Source organism: Manis pentadactyla, chromosome 8, assembly GCF_030020395.1.
Source record: "Manis pentadactyla isolate mManPen7 chromosome 8, mManPen7.hap1, whole genome shotgun sequence".
In the NCBI taxonomy this organism is placed as follows: Eukaryota; Metazoa; Chordata; class Mammalia; order Pholidota; family Manidae; genus Manis; species Manis pentadactyla.
In genome coordinates, this window is record NC_080026.1 from 104,371,318 (window position 1) to 104,392,897 (window position 21,580).

At 39.8% G+C, this 21,580-nt stretch overlaps 1 protein-coding gene across 5 annotated transcripts in view; it reads left to right on the plus strand.

Annotated features, from left to right (window-relative positions):
• The window catches only part of EXOC6 (exocyst complex component 6), a 263,797-nt gene that overhangs the window by 15,784 nt on the left and 226,433 nt on the right, over nt 1-21,580 (plus strand). For 2 of the 5 annotated variants that reach the window (XM_057506081.1, XM_036880141.2), the window contains exon 1: nt 12,082-12,218. The exons of 2 other annotated variants lie outside the window; for them this stretch is intronic. In XM_057506081.1, coding sequence (XP_057362064.1) covers nt 12,118-12,218 — 101 coding nt within the window. In that variant the 5' untranslated portion in view covers nt 12,082-12,117. Of the gene's footprint in view, nt 1-12,081; nt 12,321-21,580 lie in introns of those variants that run through there. One more of the 5 variants, XM_057506082.1, reaches the window with a different exon arrangement.

Here is a 21,580-nt window from a genome sequence, read left to right on the forward strand (position 1 = left end):
TTTGGGTGACTATTGAAAGGTATGTACTTATTGCCATTGCAGGCTTTAGATTCGTGGTTACCAAAGGTTCAAGGTTAGCTTCTTTAGTATCTTCCTAACTAACTTGGCTCGCTTATTGAGCTGTTATATACACTGTCTGGAGATTCTTTTCTTCTCTGCCTTCTTATTCCTCTTCCTCCATTCTTCATATGTTTGTTGTTTTATTCTATGCTCTTTCATGTTTCCTTTAACTGCTTTTAGTGGTTTGTTAATTTTATTTTTTGCCTTTAGTTAGTATTTGGTTGGTCTGCTTTCTTTGCTGTGATTTTATTTTCTCTGGTGACATCTGTTTAGTCTTAGGAGTGCTCCCATCTAGAATAGTCCCTCTAGAACACCCTGTAGAGGTGGTTTGTGGGAGGCAAATTCCCTCAACTTTTGCTTGTCTGGGAATTGTTTAATCCCTCCTTCATATTCAAAGGATAGTTGTGCTGGATACAGTATCCTTGGTTCAAGGCACTTCTATTTCATTGCATTAAATATATCATGCCATTCTCTTCTGGCCTGTAAGGTTTCTGTTGAGAAGTCTCATGATAGCCTGATGGGTTTTCCTTTATAGGTGACCTTTTTCTCTCTTGCTGCCTTTAAAACTCTTCCCTTGTCCTTGATATTTGCCATTTTAATTATTATGTGTCTTGGTGTTGTCCTCCTTGGGTCCTTTCTGTTGGGAGTTCTGTGTATTTCCATGGTTTGTTCAATTATTTCCTTCCCCAGTTTGGGGAAGTTTTTAGCAATTACTTCTTCAAAGACACTTTCTATCCCTTTTTCTATCTCTTCTTCTTCTGATACCCCTATAATACAGATATTGTTCCTTTTGGATTGGTCACACATTTCTCTTAATATTGTTTCATTCCTGGAGATCCTTTTTTCTCTCTCTGTGTCAGCTTCTATGCGTTCCTGTTCTCTGATTTCTATTCCATCAATGGCCTCTTGCGTCTTATCTATTCTGCTTATAAATCCTTCCAGAGTTTGTTTCACTTCTGTAATCTCCTACTTGACATCTGTAATCTCCCTCCAGACATCTGTAATCTCCCTCCGGACTTCATCCCTTAGCTCTTGTATATTTCTCTGCATCTCCATCAGCATGTTTATGATTTTTATTTTGAATTCTTTTTCAGGAAGACTGGTTATGTCTGTCTCCTTCTCAGGTGTTGTCTCTGTAATCTTTGTCTTCCTCAAATTTTGCCTTTTCATGGCGATAGAGATAGTGTGCAGAGCTGGCACGAGTGACAACTGGAAGAACTTCCCTTCTTGTTGGTTTGTGGCCTTCCTCTCCTGGGAGAACAGTGACCTCTAGTGGCTTGTGCTGCGCAGCTGTGTGCAGACGGGGCTTCTGATTCTTTCCCGGCCGCTATGGAGTTTATCTCCGCTGTTGCTGTGGGCGTGGCCTGCCTCGGGCCGCTGCTCTGATATGTTGGAGCCATGTTGGAGGGGGAATGTCTGGAAGGCTGTTTATCTCTGTGAGGGGCCTCTGAGCTGCCCTGTTATTCAGGGGTTTAGGGTATGCCTGGAGTTCCCTGCTGCTTGACTAAGTGTCCCAGGACACTTCCATCTGGCTGTGGATTCCCTGTCCCTTTAAGACTTCCAAAAAGCACTCGCTTTTCTTTGTCCCCCGGTCGCTGGCTGCAGGGACCTGCTCACAGGTCTTACTGTCCTGTTTCCCTAGTATCCAGGACCCCATGCATGCACTGTGTCTGTGCTCTGGTGCGGATGCCTAGGGCTGGCTATTTAGCAGTCCTGGGCTCCCCCTTCCTCCCCACTCCGAATCCTCTCCTCCCACTGGGAACTAGGGTGTGGGGCACTCGGGTCCCTCTGGGCCGGGGCTTATATCTTACCCCCTTTGCGGGGCACTGGGTTCTCGCAGGTGTGGATGTGATCTGGATGTTGTCCCGTGTCTTCTGGTCTCTCTTTTAGGAAGAGTTGTCTTTGTTGTATTTTCAAAAATATATGTAGTTTTGGGAGGAGATTTCCAGTGCTCTACTCCTGCCGCCATCTTGGCTCCGCCTCTATGTCCAGTAGATTTTTGCCTTTGTTTTTTTCTTAGAGTTTTATGGTTTCATGACTTACATTCAGGTCTTTGATCCATTTCAAATTTACTTTTATGTATGGGGTTAGACAATGATCCAGTTTCATTCTCTTACATGTAGCTGTCCATTTTTGCCAGCACCATCTTTTGAAGAGACTGTCATTTCCCCATTGTATGTCCATGGCTCCTTTATCATATATTAATTGACCATATATGTTTGGGTTAATGTCTGGAGTCTCTATTCTGTTCCACTGGTGTGTGGCTCTGTTCTTGTGCCAGTACCAAATTGTCTTGATTACTGTGGCTTTGTAGTAGAGCTTGAAGTTGGGGAGCAAGATATACCACCCCCCCCCCGACTTTTTTCTTCGTTCTCAGGATTGCTTTGGCTATTCGGGGTCTTTGGTGTTTCCATATGACTTTTTGAACTATTTGTTCCAGTTCATTGAAGAATGCTGTTGGTAATTTGATAGGGATTGCTTCAAATCTGTGTATTGCTTTGGGCAGGATGGCCATTTTGACGATATTAATTTTTCCTAGCCAGGAGCATGGGATGAGTTTCCATTTGTTAGTGTCCTCTTTAATTTCTCTTAAGAGTGTCTTGTAGTTTTCAGGGTATAGGTCTTTCACTTCTTTGGTTAGGTTTATTCCTAGGTATTTTATTCTGTTTGATGCATTTGTGAATGTAATTGTTTTCCTGATTTCTCTTTCTATTGGTTCATTGTTAGTGTATAGGAAAGCCACAGATTTCTGTGTGTTAATTTTGTATCCTGCAACTTTGCTGAATTCTGATATTAGTTCTAGTAGTTTTGGAGTGGAGTCTTTAATGTTTTTTATGTACAATATCATGTAATCTGGAAGTAGTGACAGTTTAACTTCTTCTTTACCAGTCTGGATTCCTTGTATTTCTTTGTTTTGTCTAATTGCCATGGCTAGGACCTACAGTACGATGTTGAATAACAGTGGGGAGAGTCAGCATCCCTGTCTTGTTCCCGGTCTCAGAGGAAAAGCTTTCAGCCTCTTGCTGTTCAGTATGATGTTAGCTGTGGGTTTATCATATATGGCCTTTTTTATGTTGAGGAACTTGCCCTCTGTGCCCATTTTGTTGAGAGTTTTTATCATGAATGGAAATTGAATTTTGTCTAATCCTTTTTCAGCATCTATGGAGACGATCATGTGGTTTTTGTCCTTTTTGTTGATGTGGTGGATGATGTTGATGGATTTTCGAATGTTGTACCATCCTTGCATCCCTGGGATGAATCCCACTTGGTCATGGTATATGATCCTTTTGATATATTTTTGAATTTGGTTTGCTAATATTTTGTTGAGTATTTTTGCATGTACATTCATCAGGGATATTGGTCTGTAGTTTTCTTTTTTGGTGGGGTCTTTGCCTGGTTTTGCTTTTAGGGTGATGTTTGCTTCATATAATGAGTTTGGGAGTATTCCCTCCTCTTCTATTTTTGGAAAACTTTAAGGAGAATGGGTATTATTTTTCTTTGTATGTCTGATGAAATTCTGAGGTAAATCCATCTGGCCCGGGAGTTTTGTTCTTGGGTAGTTTTTTGATTACTGGTTCAATTTTGTTGCTGGGAAGTGGGTTGTTTAGATTTTCTGTTTCTTTCTCGGTCAGTCTTGGAAGGTTGTATTTTTCAAAAAGTTATACATTTCTTCTAGGTTTTCCAGTGTGTTGGCATATAGACTTTCATAGTATTCTCTAATAATTCTTTGTATTTCTGTGGGGTCCATCGTGATTTTTCCTTTCTTGTTTCTGATTCTGTTGATGTGTGTTGACTCTCTTTTTCTCTTAATATGTCTGGCTATGGGCCTATCTATTGTGTTTATTTTCTTGAAGATTCAGCTCTTGGTTTCATTGATTTTTTCTATCATTTTAGTCTTCTCAATTTTATTTATTTTTTCTCTGATCTTTATTATGTCCCTCCTTCTGCTGACCTTAGGCCTCATTTGTTCTTCTTTTTACAGTTTCAATAATTGTGACATTAGGCCATTCATTTGGGATTGTTCTTACTTCTTTAAGTGTGCCTGGATTGCTATATACTTTCCTCTTAAGACTGCTTTCGTTGCGTCTCACAGAAGTTCGGGCTTTGTGTTATTGTTGTCATTTTTTCCATATATTGCTGGATCTCCATTTTAATTTGTTCATTGATCCATTGATTATTTAGGAGCATGTTTTTAAGCCTCCATGTGTTTGTGGGCCTGTTTGCTTTCTTTGTACAATTTATTTCTAGGTTTATACTTTTGTGGTCTGAAAAGTTGGTTTTTAGGATTTCAAACTTTTGGAATTTACTGAGACTCTTTTTGTGGCCTAGTATGTGGTGTATTCTGGAAAATGTTCCATGTGCACTTGAGAAGAATGTGTATCCTGTTGCTTTTGGATGTAGAGTTCTATAGATGTCTATTAGGTCCGTCTGTTCTAGTGTGTTGTTCAGTGCCTTTGTGTCCTTACTTATTTTCTTTCTGGTGGATCTGTCCTTTGGAGTGAGTTGTGTGTCAAAGTCTCCCAAAATGAATGCATTGCATTCTATTTCCTCTAATTCTGTTAGTATTTGTTTCACATATGTTGATGCTCCTGTGTTGGGTGCATATATGTTTATACTGGTTATATCCTCTTGTTGGACTGAGTCCTTTATCATTATGTAATGTCCTTTATCTCTTGTTACTTTCTTTGTTTTGAAGTCTATTTTGTCTGATACTAGTATTGCAACACCTGCTTTTTTCTCCCTGTTGTTTCCATGAAATATCTTTTTCCATATCTTGACTTTTAATCTGTGCATATGTTTGGGTTTGGGCTGAGTCTCTTGTAAGCAGCATATAGATGGGTCTTGCTTTTTTATCCATTCTATTACTCTGTGTCTTTTGATTGGTTTATTCAGTCCATTTACTTTTAGGGTGATTATTGAAAGAAATATACTTATTGCCATTGCAGACTTTAGATTAGTGGTTACCAAAGGTTCCAGGTTAGCTTGTTTACTACCTTACTATCTGACCTCTCTCGCTTATTGAGCTTTTATAAACACAGTGTGATGATTATTTCTCTCCCTTCTTATTCCTCCTCTTCCATTCTTCATATGTTGGGTGTTTTGTTCTGTGCTTTTTTAAGGAGTGCTCCCATCTAGAGCAGTCCCTCTAAAATACCCTGTAGAGGTGGTTTGTTGGAGGCAAATTCCCTCACCTTTTGCTTGTCTGGGAATTGTTTAATCTCTCCTTCATATTTAAATTTTAATTGTGCTGGATATAGTGTCTTTGGTTCAATGCCATTCTGTTTCATTGCATTAAATATATCATGCCATTCTCTTCTGGCTTATAATGTTTCTGTTCAGAAGTCTGATGATAGCCTGATGGGTTTTCCTTTGTAGGTGACCTTTTTTCTCTCTCTGGCTGCCTTTAATACTCTGTCCTTGTCCTTGATATTTGCCATTTTAATTATTATTTGTCTTGGTGTTGTCCTCTTTGGGTCCCTTTTGTTGGGAGTTGTGTGTGCTTCCGTAGTCTGAGCAACTATTTCCTCCCCCAGTTTGGGGAAGTTCTCAGCAATTATTTCTTCAAAGACACTTTCTATTCCTTTTTCTCTCTCTTCTTCCTCTGGTACCCCTATAATGCGATATTGTTCCTTTTGGATTGGTCCCACAGTTCTCTTAATGTTGTTGCATTCCTGGAGATCCTTTTATATCTCTCTGCATCAGCTTCTATGCTTTCCTTTTCTCTGGTTTCTATTCCATCAATGACCTCTTTCATCTCATTCATTCTGCTTATAAATCCTTCCAGAGATTGTTTGATTTCTGTAATCTCCCTCTGGACGTCATCCCTTAGCTCTTGTATATTTCTCTGCCCCTCTGTCAGCAGGTTTATGATTTTTATTTTGAATTCTTTTTCAGGGAGACTAGTTAGGTCTGTCTCTGCAGATCCTCTCTCAGGTGTTGTCTGAGCTATTTTGGACTGGACTAAATTTTTCTGTCTTTTCCTGGTGATGGTGGTGGCTGTAGGTAGGTTGCGGGTGTGTCAGCTGGGAGAAGAATGTCCTTACCTGCTTGCTGCATGCCTTGCCCTTTTCTGCTGCCTGTGTCTGTTACCCGCACTTCTGGAGCAGCCACTGGGTTAATCCCCTAAGCTGCTGTGGTCGGGGTCTCTGTCAGAGCAGTACAGAGCCCTGTGGGGTGTGGCAGACATGCCAGGTGCACTGCTTCATGATAGCGGCGCCCTGCTGAGCAGCTGTGTGCCAGCAGCGGCCTTTGGGTCTGGCCCGGGAGGCTGTGCGTCGGGCTGGGATTCTGTTCGGCTGCTGGGAGCATGGCTGCTCCCTCTGGCACCACTGCAGGTGTGCGCGGGCCTCTCCTGTTCCTGTCTGGCTCCGCCACTGCTGGCACGTGTGGGCCGCTCCCAGGCTGCTTGGTCGCCACTGCGGCGGACTCACACGAGCCACTCCTGGTCCCCTCTGGTGCTTCCGCTCCCGGCGTGCACTGCCCCTCTCCCACTACTGGGCCGATGTGTCAGGGTCAGCAGCAGTTGGGGGAACGTCTGGCAGGCTGCTTAGTGCCATGAGGGGCTTCAGAGCTGTGCTGCTGCCCAGGGGATTAGGGTGCCTAAAGTTCCCCAGGATTCGCAGCTGCTGGCTAAGTGTGCTGGGTCGACTTCGTCCAGCTGTGGGGTCCCTGTCTCTTTAAGACTTGCAAAAAGCACTTGCTTTTCTTTTGTCTCCAGGGCGCCAGTTGCGGGGACCTGCCTGCAGGTTTTGCTTTTCCATTTCTCTAATATCCAGTACCCTGTGCACCTTGTGTCTGTGCTCTGGGTGTAGATTTCTAGAGCTGGTTGTTTAGCAGTTCTGGACTTTCACTCCCTCCCTGTTCCTACTCCTTTCTTCCTGCCGGGTTCTGGGGTGGGGGAGCATTCAGGTCCCACCTGGCTGCAGCTTGTTTCTTACCCCCTTCGTGTGATGTTGAGTTCTCGCAGATGTAGATCTATCCTGGCTGTTTTACTGTATCCACTGGTGTCTCTTTTAGGAATAGTTGTTTATTGTATTTTCATAAATATATATGTTTTTGGGAGGAGATTTCCACTGAACTACTCATGCTGCCATCTTCAGGGTTATTGTATTTTTTTTTCAATGATTAGAATGAAATAACATTTATGTGTCTGGTTTTATTTTAATTTTGTCAAAGAGGAAGCTAAATTCTGGGTTCCCTGGCTTAATAATAAGTGTCTGATAATCCTAGTCTCCAATGCTAATGTTGACTAAACATTAATGTTGACTAATAATGACCTCTAGACTAAACATCACACATGTAATATTTCCTTTAATCCCCACACAACCTGGTGAATTAGGAACTCTTATTTCCCCTAATTTACACTTGAAGAGACTAAGGCTTAGACAAGTTAAATAGCTCTGCTGAGGCTCAACAGGTAGTAAAAGATGAATTGGAATTTGAACCCAAGCAATTAAATGCCAGAGCAGGGCAGTTGCATTCTACAGCCTCCTTCTGAGGCAGGGACTTTCTGAAGATTGGTTATTAGTCTGTAGGCAAGTGGTTCAAAGCATAAATCATAAATGACTGAATTTATTCACCAGTTAAATCCTTACTTTGCTGGTTAGTATGACACTGGACACAGACTGCATCTCTTGCCCTTGCCAGTCTCCCTAGTGTATCTTTCCCCTTCCAGAAGTCCTGGAGAACGATTTGGGGTGGCTCTCTGGAAGTCAATATTCATCGCCTGAAAAATAACTCAACATGCCCGTCCCATCAGCCTGTGTGCACCCTAACCCTCCAACTCCTCAGGCAAGACTGATTAAATCATTTATCCTTGCACAAAACAACGTTGGAACATTCTTCATGGCTGATTTTTTTATTAATGAGAAAAACAGGAACTGATTTAAATAGGGTCAATGTTCAACTCTCATTAGCTGTGTGGCCTTGGACAAGTGATTTAATCTCTGTCTCAGTTTCTTCAAATTAAATTGGAGATAATGAAAGTATCCCCACAAGATTAAATTAGATTTCAGTAAAATTAGTACTAATTTAATTACCAGTTAAATTAATAATTAAATTAGGAAAGGTTATATTAGATGGTGCACAGGGCTTAGCAAATAGCGCTCAATGTATAGCTATTTTGGTTTTTATTTTGACCTATACCTGAAGTTCTTTATTTTAACACCATTTAGAAACGTATCACTTTAGAAAAGTGTTTTTTAAAAATTTTTTATTGATATATTTTTCTTATCTATGTCCATAATTAAAATTTACATAGTTATTTAGGACATCTGGCTTTGAATTCTTAGCAAAAACCCTTAGGTCCTAACGGAACTCTCAGAAGTCACAGAGGGAACCAGTGAAAGCTGTTTCAGAAGGAGAAGTGGTATATAACTTCCTTCTCTCTTGGCTTGAATTGAGGGGAAGATACTGCTGCTTATATTGAAGTAATCTCTGTGGGCAGTTGTTGAAACGGGCCTGGAGTGAGGATGGCCTAGGCAGGGTTGGCCTCCCAGAGCAGAGGCATTTGGATCTGGCTTTGGGTAGATGGTGTCAGGATTGGTGAAGGGGAGAGAAAAGGGTCTGGATAAGGAATGCTGAGGAAAGGAAGGTCCCATTAGGAGACAGTCTCCAGATAAGAAGTGGGCTTGTGCCACATGTCTTGCTCTCCTCACCTTGTTTTATGCTTCAGAACAATGAGGTCTGGCTATGCACACTGAGCTAAGATAGTCTGCCGATTCCTGCAGAGAACTGGCTTTCAGTTCTGTTTGTAGGAAGGTATTAAATAGGTCCTCATTTCTTATGTTTTGGTATCAGGTTCCATTTTCAAAAGGCTCCTTTTCTCTTCTAAAGAGCTGATACCAGGGGGTGGGGCCTCATCAGTACTTGGAGAGGTCAGCTAAGAAAACACTAATTTTTTTTGGAAATTAAAATATCATTGATATATAATCTTATGTTGGTTTCAAATGTTCAACAGTTATGCATATCATTAAATCCTTATCCCTTTCAGTGAGGTTACTATCTATCAATGTAGTCAGATGTTACAGAATCATTGACTATATTCTCCATGCTGTACCACCTTCCTGATGACCAGCGTATATTGTGATTGCAAATTATTATGCCCATTTATCCCCTTCACCCTCCCCCCTACCCACTCCAACCCATCTTCCTTGGTAACCACTAGTCCCTTCTCAGTGTTTGAGTCTATTGCTATTTTGTTCCTTCTATTTTGCTTTGAAAACACTCATTTTTTTTTTTATTACTCAGTGAAAAAAAAAAAACAGCCCGAAGGGTCAAAACATTAGAGTCTAGGTACAGGGATTACACTTGATCCAAGAATAAAAATTTTAAATAACCAGAGGAATGGATGACTTTATATCTTTTGGCAAAAATCTATTAATAATGTTTCTTACACAGAAGCTCTTGATAAAAGTGGGCATGAGAGAGTTTGAGATAACATTTCTGGTAGTGCTACAGATTTTTATTAAGGCAACTGAATATGACCATACTACAAAATGTTATATTTAATGTCAGTATATAAAGAGCAAGTTTGAAGAAACTTTTTACAATTTGATACTGTTTGAATTCCTAATTGTTATACATCACAGATGAATCAAACTCCTACTTTATGTTCAGATCTGTTTGGAATGAGCTTTCTAACTCACCCTGAACTCTTTCCAATGGCTTCAGAGCTTCAGCACCATCTGTTTCAACACCTCTCCTGCTTTCTCTTAGCTATATGCAGAACTCTATGAGGAACTATAGGAAATTGCAAAATTAAAAACAAAAGTCATTTCTGAACTAAAGACCTTAACATGGTGTGACTGTGCTGGTAGACTTGAGAAGAGGTTTTTTGTTTGTTTGTATCTGCATATTCTCACATCTTGAGGAAGTGGCATTTCCTAGAGAAAAGCTAGATTCTCTTGTACCAACAAGACAGTGGAAACCATCTTGTGATGGGGGTTCTTGGTAGAATGTGCAGTTGGATGTAGCAGAGCTTCCAAGCCAGCATGGACTGACATCAGTAGCATTTCAGTTTTCTGGGGTCCAAGTGTACAAACAAACCTGGCAAATAATATGACAAGTAATTAATCAAAACAGTGCAGACTAGTAACACAGTTGGTGGAGTGGGTAAATGTGCTAAACTAAATGTAGAGTTAGCAGAGAAAGTTATGATTAGATAGGGAATCCTTATGAAGGAGATAAATTTGAGTTGAATTTTCCAGGGAGGACAGAAATTTCAGGTTAATAGGAAGAAGGGCATTTATGTATGTTAGTAATGTTTATTGCACTCTTACTAATGGTAGACTAATGGCTTCCCAAAGTGTCCATGTTCTAATTTCTGGATCCTGTAAATATATTCCTTACATGACAAAAGGGATATTGCAGATATTATTAAGGTTATGACCTTGAGATGGAAGATTATCAGAAATTATATGGTTAGGGCTAACATAATCACATGAGTCCTTAAAAGCAGAGAACCTTTCCTGGCCTAGGTCAGAGTCAGAGGGAGATAGGACTACAGAAGGATGGTCAGAGAGATGCAGTGTGGCTGACTCTAAAGACCGAGGAGGGGGGCCATGAACCAAGGGATGTGGTGGCCCCTAGAAGCTGGAAAAGGTAAGGAAATTAATTGTCCCCTAGAGTTTCTGGAAAAGGAATGCAGTTGTGCTGACATGTTAATTTTAGCACAGTGAGACACCATTGGACTTCAGCCACAGAACTATAAGATAATAAACTTGAGTTGTTTTAAGCTACTAAATTTTGGTAATTTGTTACAGCTACAGTCGAAAACAACTAATACAACAGAGGACAGCAGTATGACGTAGATGTTACTACTATGGTCATTTACAGATGGGGAAACTGAAAAAGGGATTAGGTTCTTGCCTAATGTCACACCCCCCACCCCCCATGAAATGAAGGATCTGGGAATTGAAGACGGCTGTCTTCAGAGCTTGTGCTTTAAACTCTTATGCAATACCATCTCTCAGGATTTTTATGGGGAGGAAGGTGAAGGTAGATGTCTACTAAAAGCTCACTGAAGGGCGTGAGATAGTAAAGAACTTGGTTGGTTCAAAGGGAAGTTCGGAACCCTGGATTAGTGGAAACCATAAATAGCTGTTTCTCAGGGCTAGGTTTGCAGGGCCTGATTAATTTTCCTCAGTGGCTACTTTGAGCAAGACAAACTGGTTTACTAAGCGTCCCACAAGCATGTCATTAAGCCGGACTCCTCTGCACTCGTGCCTTTGCCCAACCCTCGCCCCCACCCCACGTCTGTCTTCCTCTCTCTGACGCCTCCTCTTCTCCAGCGCCTCCGCCTCCCCTCATCTCAGCCTCAGAGGCTTGGGGCTCCCGGGTTCCAGGACAGTGGCATGAAATCACACACTGCCCTGGGACTCTTTTGTCTCTGGCTTAAAGTGTCATAGCTTTTCGTTATTTAATTTTTCTCACGCCTGTAATTTATTTCCAAGTGGCGTCTGTGAACTTCCTGCGGGTAGGGACATGAATTCACCCACAGCAGCGGTCATGGTCCTCAGCTGGGATCATCTCGGTTCATTCCTAAAATAAATCTTACTCCCGCACACACAATTTTGCTTTTTTTTGAGTGCGTGTTTTCCTTTCTCTGACTTTCCACCACCCAGAATACATCAGGCCGCCTTGCTAATCATTCTCATAGCTTTTATTACAAACTGAGGGTGAGTGAGTGCTGACCTCCCTCATTACTAAGGCATCCCCAGGGCGAAGCACAGGGTCTGGCTTACAGAATGTAAGAATATATGTACAGCCAGGCCAATCACTGAATAGCAAGTAGGGGCCAACGGCGGGAGAGGTGGAGGCGCTGTGTCTCCACTTCCAGCCGCCGCCTGCAGCACCTTGGCCTCGGGCAGGTGCAGGCTCCTACATCAGGTGCCGGGTCGCGCGCGCGCGCGCGTTCCTCGCACACAGTTTGCGCGCCCCCGCGCCGCCTCCGCCCGCCCCGCCTCGTTTCCCTCCCTCTTGTACGCGCTGCTAGCCGCTCGCTCCCGCCGCTTGCGTGGGGCCGCGCTTCGCCGGCTCCTCAGCTTCCAGGCCAAGATGGCGGAGAGCGGCGAGGTTCCGGGCACTGTCCCGGAGCATGAGCGGATCTTGCAGGAGATCGAGAGCACCGATACTGCCTGCGTGGGGCCCACCCTCCGGTAAAACTCTCATCTCCCCGGACCTCAGGCTGTCGCCGCCGGCAGCTCGCCAGGAGCCCGGCGAGGCGTCCGCCGTCAGCCGCGCGCGGAGCGGCCCGACAGGTGGTGGGCGCGGAGGCGGGCAGGGCGCCCGGAGCGGCGGGCCGGGATCTGGGCCGGGCCGGGGAGGATCCGGTGGCAGCACCGGTCGGCACGGCGGGCCTCGGCGGCTGGAGCTGTCACCGCGCAGCCGGTGGGTGTGGCTGCCGCGGCGCCTCCAGCCCTGGGATCCCAGGCGCCGCCTAGACGCGCTTCGGGGCTCCCCGGCTCCCCGGCTCGCGACCGGGCTGAGGGCGGCTGTGCCGGGGGCGAAGGTTAACTGCCGGCAGCCGGCGGGGTTGAGGTGCCGCGGAGCGCGCTGGTGGGAGCCCTGCTGCGGCGGGCGTGGGAGAATTGAAATTGAGCGCGAGGCGCCGGCACCCTCCTGCACCCGCGCGGCCCGAGTGGGCGAGACGGCCGCGTGGGCGGGAGGGGAGGAGCTGTCGCTCAGGACCGCGCGCGTGCGACAGGGAGCTCGCCCGACACGCCTCTCTCGAGTCGGGGAAGCGTGTGCTTATTTACGAACGTTTCCTTAATTTTGTTTTAATTTTCCCATTTATTTCGAAAAGGATCTCCACCCTATAAAAATAGTACTTAGATAATGAGTATTCCAGACAGAATGTCTGTTGCCCTAATACTAGAATATTAGTCCAGGACCGTGGTGATCCATTAGGTTAGGTGAGGCACTCTCTACAAAAATAAGTGCCTTTTAAATAGAAGGTTTCATCTTTCACAGTGATGATAATGAGATTATTATCCACTTAGGGAACTTGGGACTGATTGAGCTTTACAACTTTATTCTTTTCTTCAGGATACACTTCCTAGAAACTGAGCGCTGTGTGAACCATTTCAAGTTAAATCTACCTTGCCCTAACAGGCCAGAGACCTGGGTTCTTGTTTTGCTCTGTTCCTACTACTGATGTGGTGTGAGGTCATGGGCAAATATCATTTAACCTCTCTGGACCTCTATTTCTTTATTCGTAGATTGGGGAGGGGTGGGCTTTAGATGCCCCGAAAGCCCAGTACATTAGGGACCTTACCTGTTCATTGCTATAGTCCTAACCCCAGGCATGTGGTAGGCGCCTGTTAAAGTCATGAAGTTCCTGCTATGGTATGATAAGCGTAATTGGCACATTTCCTGAATTTTCCAGCGTTGTTACTTCTTTTCATAAAACTGTACATTTGGTAATGTGAATAGAAATCACATTAAAAAGAATGGTGAGACTGAAACAGTACAGTATGTGGTATAGTTATTAGGATAGTCCATTTTTGAAATTAGTATTGGTTACAAGGGAGATGCTTCATCCGGGGAAAATATGCTAGGCATTATCCCTGAGAAAAGATGAAATTAACCTTGAAGAAAATTTTGAGATATATTGAGACTTTTGTGACAGTCGTTTTCATGGTGTCACCATTCTGTTCTCTTTTGCTGGGCAATTGTGTCACCTCCTCATTTTGTTAAACCCACACTCTTCTCTTTGACAAATTCCAGTGACTCAGACTTATCCTATATATACACTTGTCATCTCATTTACAAGCAGGCTCTTTTCTCTCACATGGAAGGTACTGTTAGCAGTCCTTTCTTTTTTTTTTTGAGAGGGCATCTCTCATATTTATTGATCAAATGGTTGTTAACAACAATAAAATTCTGTATCGGGGGCTGAATGCACAGTCATTAATCAACCCCAAGCCTATATCTCAACAGTCTCTAATCTTCTGAAGCATAACAAACAAGTTCTTACATGGTGAACAAGGTCTTACATAGTGAATAAGTTCTTACATGGTGAACAGTGCAAGGGCAGTCATATCACAGAGACTTTCGGTTTTGATCACGCATCATGAACTATAAACAATCAAGTCAGATATGATTATTCATTTGATTTTTATACTTGATTTATAAGCAGTCCTTTCTTTTGAACAGTATTTAAGTTCCTACAGTTTTTTTCCCTAAGTTTCACAGAGTGAAGTGCTAATATTAAATTAAAACGTATCTTTTATTATGGGAAAATTTTAATGTTTTAAAAAAGTGAAATACTGTAATGAACCACTGTAAAACCATCATTCAGCTTCAATTTGATCACTAGCCAATCTCATTTGATCTTTTCCCCTATCCACTCTCCCTCATCCTGGATTATTTTGAAGTAAGTCTCAGACATAATTCATCCGTAAATATTTCAGTATTAATTTTTTGTTGTTATTTCCTAATTATTGTTTAGCTAGCCCATAGGCATATTGTTGTAGTTGTTTGTTATTATTCTTATTTTCAGTGTCAGACTTTTTCAACATGACCTTTCCCTGATTCACTTTTTATCAGATGTGACTTCCTGGGGGAAACCATATGATGAAATGAAAAGTATATTATACAGTTTTATAGGGCTTGGCATATAATATGGTTCTTTGGCCACAAGGGAATTAAATAAGAAAATCAATAATAGAAAACTCAAAAAATTCCCAAATATTTGGGCACCAAATAACACACATCAAAATAACTCATGGGTGGAGGAAGAAGACAAAAGAGAAACTAGAAAATATTTTGAACTGAATAAAATGAAAACACAACAAATCAGAATTTGTGGGTGACAGCTAAAAAGCAGTACTTAGAGTTTTGTATCATTAAACACGTCTACTGGAAAAGAGTGGTTTCAGATCAGTGGCCTCAGGTTCTAATTTAGGAAACTAGAAAAAGAAGAGCAAATGAAATCCAAAAGAGCCAAGAAAGGAGAAGATAAAGATCAAAGTGGAAATCAATGAGATAGAAAATAGAAAAACAGTTGAGAGCATCAGTGAAACTTGGTTCTTTGAGATCAGTATGATTGATGAAATTAGGGAAAAAAAGAGAAGATACCAATCTTCAGGAATTAGCAATTCCTGAAAGGAATGAGAGAGGTAACATCACTATAGATTCTATAAATATTAAGGGAAGATAGGCATACCTCATTTTATTGCACCTTGCTTTATTGAGCTTTGTAGATACTGTTTTTTACAAGTTAAAGGTTTGGGACAACCCTGTGTTGAGCAAGTCTGTAGGTACCATTTTTTCAACAGCATTTGCTCACTTCATGTCTGTCACATTTTGGTAATTCTCACAATATTTCAAGCTTTTTCATTATTATATTTGTTATGGTGATTGTTTTGGGGTGCCATGAACTATGCCCATGTAAGATATACAACTTAATTGATAAATGTGTTCTGTTCTTGATTAAACCACCAACCAGCTACCCCCATCTCTCTCCCTCTCTCCTTGGGCCTCGCTGTTCCCTGAGAAACAACCATACTGAATTGGACCAGTTAACCTTATGGTGGCCTCTGAGTGCTCAAGTGAAAGGAAGAGTCACGCTTTAAATCAGAAGCTAGAAAAGATTAAGTTTAGTGGGGAAAGCATGTTGAAAGTTGAGATGGGCCAAAAGCTAGACCCTGTGCACCAGTTAGCCAAGTTGTGAATGCAAAGGAAAAGTTCTTAAAGGAAATTAAAAGTGCTACTCCAGTGAATACATGCATGATGAAAAAGTGAAACAGCTTTACTTTGATATGGAGAAAGTTTGAGTGGTCTGGATAGATGATCAATCCAGCCACAACATTCTTTTAAGTAAAAGCCCATTCCAGAGCAAGGCCCTAACTTCAATTCTATGAGGGCTGAGAAAGCAAAGAGGTGAGGAAGCTGCAAAAAAGAAGTTTGAAGCTAGCAGAAGTTAGTTCATGAGTTTTAAGCAAAGAAACCATCTCCATGATTTAAAAATGCAAGATGAAGCAGCAAGTGCTGACACAGAAGCTGCAACAAGTTATCCAGAAGATCTAGTTAAGATGAATTAATGAAGGTGCTAGACTAAATGACATATTTTCAGTGTACACAAAACAGTGTTATATTGGAAGAAGATGCCATTTAGAGGAGAAGTCAACGATTGGCTTCAAAGGACAGACTGACTCTCTTGTTAGGGACTTTATGTTGAAGTCATTGTTCATTAACCATTCTTAAAATCCTAGGGCCCTTAAGAGTTATGCTGAATCTGCTCTGCCTGTGCTCTACAAATGGAAGAACGAAGCCTGGATGGTAGCACATCTGTTTACAACATGGTTTCCTGAATATTTTAAGCCCACTGTTGAGACTTGCTCAGGAAAAAAGATAACTCAAAATATTACTACTCACTGACAATGCACCTGGTCACCCAAGAACTCTGATGGAGATTACAACAAGATTAATACTTTCATGCCTGCTAACATAATGTCCATTCTGCAGCCCATTGATCAAGGAGTCATTTTGACTTTCAAATCTTCTTATTTAAGCAATACATTTTTGTAATGCTATAGCTGCCATAGATAATGATTCTTTTGATGGATCTGAACAAAACAAATTGAAAATCTTCTGGAAAGGATTCCATTCTAGATGCCATTAAGCGTATTCATGACTCATGGGAAGAAGTCAGAATATTGACATTAGCAGGAGTTTGGAAGAAGTTGATTCCAACTCTCATGGATGACTTTGAGGGGCTTAAGACTTCAGTAGAAGAAGTAATTGTAGATGTGTTAGAAGTAAGAGAAATAGAATTAGAAGTGAAACATAACAGTATGAATGAATTGCTGCAATCTCATGATAATACTTTAATAGATGAGGATTTGCTTCTTATGGATCCATAAAGGAAGGGGTTTCTTGAGATGGAATCTTCTCCTGGTTAAGATGTTGTGAAGATTGTTGAAATGACAACAGAGAATTTTGAATTATTACATGAACTTAGTTGATAAAGCAGTGGTGGGTGTTTGAAAGGATTAACTCCAGTTCTGACAGAAGTTCTGTTGGGGGTAAAATGCTATCAAGCAGCTACAAAGAAATTGTTCATGAAAGGAAGGAGCAATTGATGCAGCATACTTCATTGTCTTATTTTTAAAAATTGCCACAACCACCCCAGTCTTTCAGTAGCTACCTCCCTGATCAGCCCACAGCCATCAACACTGAGGCAACCTCCACCAGCAAAAAAGATTGACTGCCTAAAAGCCCAGATGATGGTTAGCATTTCTTTCACAATAAAATTTGAAGCTAAGGTGTATACACTTTTTTAGACATAATTCTATTGCACACTTAATAGACAGCACTGTAGTGTAAACCTAACTTTTACATGCACTCAGAAACCAAAAATAAAAAATCATTTGACTTGCTTTATTTTGATATTTGCTATATTGCAGTGGTCTGAACTGAACCCACAATATTTCTGAGGTATTCTTATATTATGAACAACTTCATACCAGTAAATTTGACAACTTAGAAGAAATGGACAAGTACCTTGAAAGATATAGACCATCAAAGTTCACTTATGAATAGATAACTGAATAGCCCTGTATCAATTGAATAAGTTGAATTTGTTGTTAAAAAACCTTCCCATAAAGGAAACTATTAAATTTACTGGTGAATTTTAAAACATTCAAGGAAGAATATCAATTCTACAAATATTCTTTCAGAAAGTTGAAGAGGAGGGAGTATTCTTCAATTTATTTGAGGTCGACATTAATGTGATACCAAAAGTACAGACATTTTTAGAAAAGAAAACTATTGTCTCTGAAACACAGATGAAAACACTTTAAACAAAATTATAGCAAATTAAATCCAGCAATATATAAAAATACTTCATAATGAAATAGGATTTATTTTGAGAACACAGGCTGGCTTACCATTTGAAAAATCAGTGTAATTTACTAAATTAAACTAAAAAAGAAAAATTGTTTATAATTATCTTAAGAGAAAGCATTGACAAGTCTAACATTCATTCCTGATAAAAACCTTCATAAACTATGAATGGAAATTCCTCAGCCTGAATGAGAGCATCTATGAAAAACCTATAGCTAAGATTGTACTTAATGATGAAAGACTGAATGCTTTCTTCCTAGAATCAAGAATATAACAAGTATGTTCATTTGTACCACTTCCATTCAACACTGTACTGGAGGTCCTAGCCAGTATAAGAAAAGAATACAAAGTATCTAGATAGGAAAATCATCTTTATTTGCAGACATTATCATCATAGAGAAAAATCCTATGGAATGTCTAGAAAAGCTGCTGTAACTGATAAGTGAGTTTAGCAAGGATGTAGGATACTAGATCAATATGCAGAAACCATCTGTATCTCTATATGTGAGCAATGAATAATTAGATATTGAAATTAAAAATTGATGGAATAAAAAAATGAAATGCTTCATAAATCTGACAAAAACTGTGAAACACTTGTACATGAAAAATAAAAACAAAGAATTGCTAATAGAAATTAAAGAGAACCTAAATAAATGCATATATATGCTGTATTCATGTATCAGAAGACTCAGTATTGTTAAGACACCAGTTTACCCCAACTGGTCTTCAGATTCAAGGCAATCCCAATCCAGATCCCAGCAGAATTTTTTTTTGTTGTAAGAATTGACAAGCTGATTCTAAAGTTCATATGGAAATCAAAGGACCTAGAATAGCCAAACTAACTTGGAAAAAAACTACTTGGTTTAAGATTTGTTATAAAGTTGTAGTGATTATGACAGTGTGGTATTAACATCAAGATGGACAAATAGATTAGTGAAACTGAATAAAGACTCCATAGATTAACACATATAGTCAATTGTAATTATTTTTGATGAAGATGGAAAGGCAGTTCATTAGAAAGGATAGTCTTTTAAAATAATGGTGGAACAATTAGATATTCAAATGCAAAACATTCAACTTTGATCCATATTCTGCACCATACTTAAAAATTAACTCAAAATGGATCATAAACCTAAATATAAAATACAAAACTATAAAACTAGAAACCTTAGGAGAAAATAACTTGTGATTTTGGGTTAGGCAGAGATTTTTAGATACTATTCCAAGGGCATAATACATAAAAGAAGAAAAAATTGATAAACTTCATCAAAACTGAGAACATTTGGTCTTCAAAGATAGCTGCTATTAAGGGAATGTAAAGTTAAGCCGCAGATGGGTAGAAAGTATTTGCAGATCACATATCTGATTTTAAAAATTGCATACAGACTGTATAAAGAAGTCTTTGAGACTGAATAAGAAAGCAAATCCAATTAAAAATGGGTAAATAATTTGAGTAATTCACAAAAGAAGGTATACAGAGAGCAAATAAGCATGTAAAAAGATATTTAACATCATTAATCATTAGAAAAATGCTAATTAAAACTACAACATTAAACCACCACACTATGGAAGTGTCTAAAATTAAAAAGACTGACCGTACCATGTATTGGTGGTTTGTGGAACAACTGGCACTCTCATACTCTGCTATTGAAATTTCATAGATGCTGGTCAGGTTGAGGAAGTTCCCTTCTGTTCCTGCTTTGTGGACTGTTTTATTATGAAGCAGTGTTGAAATTTTGTCAGATCCTCTTTCTGCATCTATTTAGATGCTCATGTGGTTTTTTTTTTATCACTTATTGTATTGATATGGCATATTTATTAATTTTCAGATGTAAACCAATCTTGTAAACCAAACTACTACTTAGTCATAGTGTATAATCTTTTTTGTATGTTGCAGGATTTTGTTTACTAGTATTTTGTTTAGGATTTTTGTATGTATATTCACAGGAGACGCTGGTCTGCTGTTTTTCTGATGATGTATTTGTCTGGTTTTGGTATGAAAATAATACTTCATAGAATGAGTTGATTAGTACTCCTTGAATTGAGATGATCAAGTGTTTTTTTCTCTCTTTGTTATAGTCATGTGGTGTTATTACATTGATTTTTTCGCATTTGATCAAGGTGTATAATTCTTTAAATATATTGTTGAATTTGGTTTCCTAGTATTCTTTTGAAAGTTTTTACACTTAAATTCATAAGAGATACTGGTCTGTAGTTTTATTTGTGTTGTCTTTATCAGGCTTTAGTATCAGAGTAATACTAGCCTCATAGGATGAGTTAGGGAGTGTCCCTCCTTGTCCACTTTTTGGAAGAGTTTGTGAAGGATTTAGTGTTCATTCTTTAAACATTGGTAGGTTCCATCAGTGAAGCCATCTAGCTTTCCTTTGTGGGTTGGTGGGGAGGTTTTTGATTACTGATTCAGTCTCTAGTTGTTATAAGTCTATTCAGAATTTCTAGTCTTGAATCAGTGTCAGTAGTCTGTGTCTTTCTAGAAATTTGTCCATTTCTTCTAGGTTATATAAGTTGTTGGCATATAATTGTTCATAGCATTCCCTTATTAACCCTTTATTATATCTGTAAGGTTGGTAGTAATGACTTCTCTTCCATTCTTGATTTTAATAATTTGCGTCATTTTTTCTTGGTCAGTTTAGCTAAAGGTTTGTCAATTTTGTTGATCTTTTCAAAGAACCAGATCTTGGTCTTACTGATTTTTCTCCATTGTCCTCCTATCATCTATTTCATTTGTATTTACTCTCTATTATTTCTTTACCTCTGCTTGTTTTGAGTTAGTTTGTTCTCCTTTTTATTAGTGTCTTGTGATGGAAGTTGGACTGTTGATTTGGGATCTTATTTTTAAATACAGGCCTTTGCTACTATAAATTTCCCTCTAAGCACTGCTTTAATTTCATCCCGTAGGTTTTGGCATTGTATTTTTGTTTTCATTCATGTATTAGTTAAAAAATTCTCTTTGTGATTTCATTTCTTAAGCATTGGTTATTTAGAAGTGTGTTGTGTTAACACAAATGTGATAATTTACACATATTTGTGAATTTCTCAAATGTCCTGTTATTAATTTATAATTAACTGCATTGTGGTCAGAAACCATACTTTGTATGATTTCAGTCCTTTAAGCTATATTGAGGCATGTTTTGTGGCCTAATATATGATCTATCTTGGAGAATGTTCCGTGTGCACTTGGGAAGAATGTACATACTACTGTTCTTGGATGGAATATTCTATGGATGTCTGTTAGGGCTCATTAGCTTATAGTTATTCAAGTCTTTATTTTTGATTTTCTGCTTAGATGTTCTGTCCATTACTGAGTAATAGATAGTTCCATGAGACTGGTCTTCTAAGAACTAATTCTCTCAATTTTTGTTTATCTAAGAATGTTTTTATTTCAGCTTAATTTTGAAAGATAGTTTTGCTGGGTATAAGACTCTTGGTTGACAATTTTTCTTTTAGCTCTTTGCATATATCATGCCACTGCCTTTTGGCTTTGTTTTTGCCAAGAAGTCAGCTTATTGGTATTTCCTTGTGTGTGAAAAGCAGTTTTTATCTTGCTGCTTTCAAGATGTTCCCTTTGTCTTACATTACTTTTATTACGATGTGCCTTGGTATGGATCTCCTTGCATTATCCTTGTGGAACTTTATTGATCATCTTAGATGT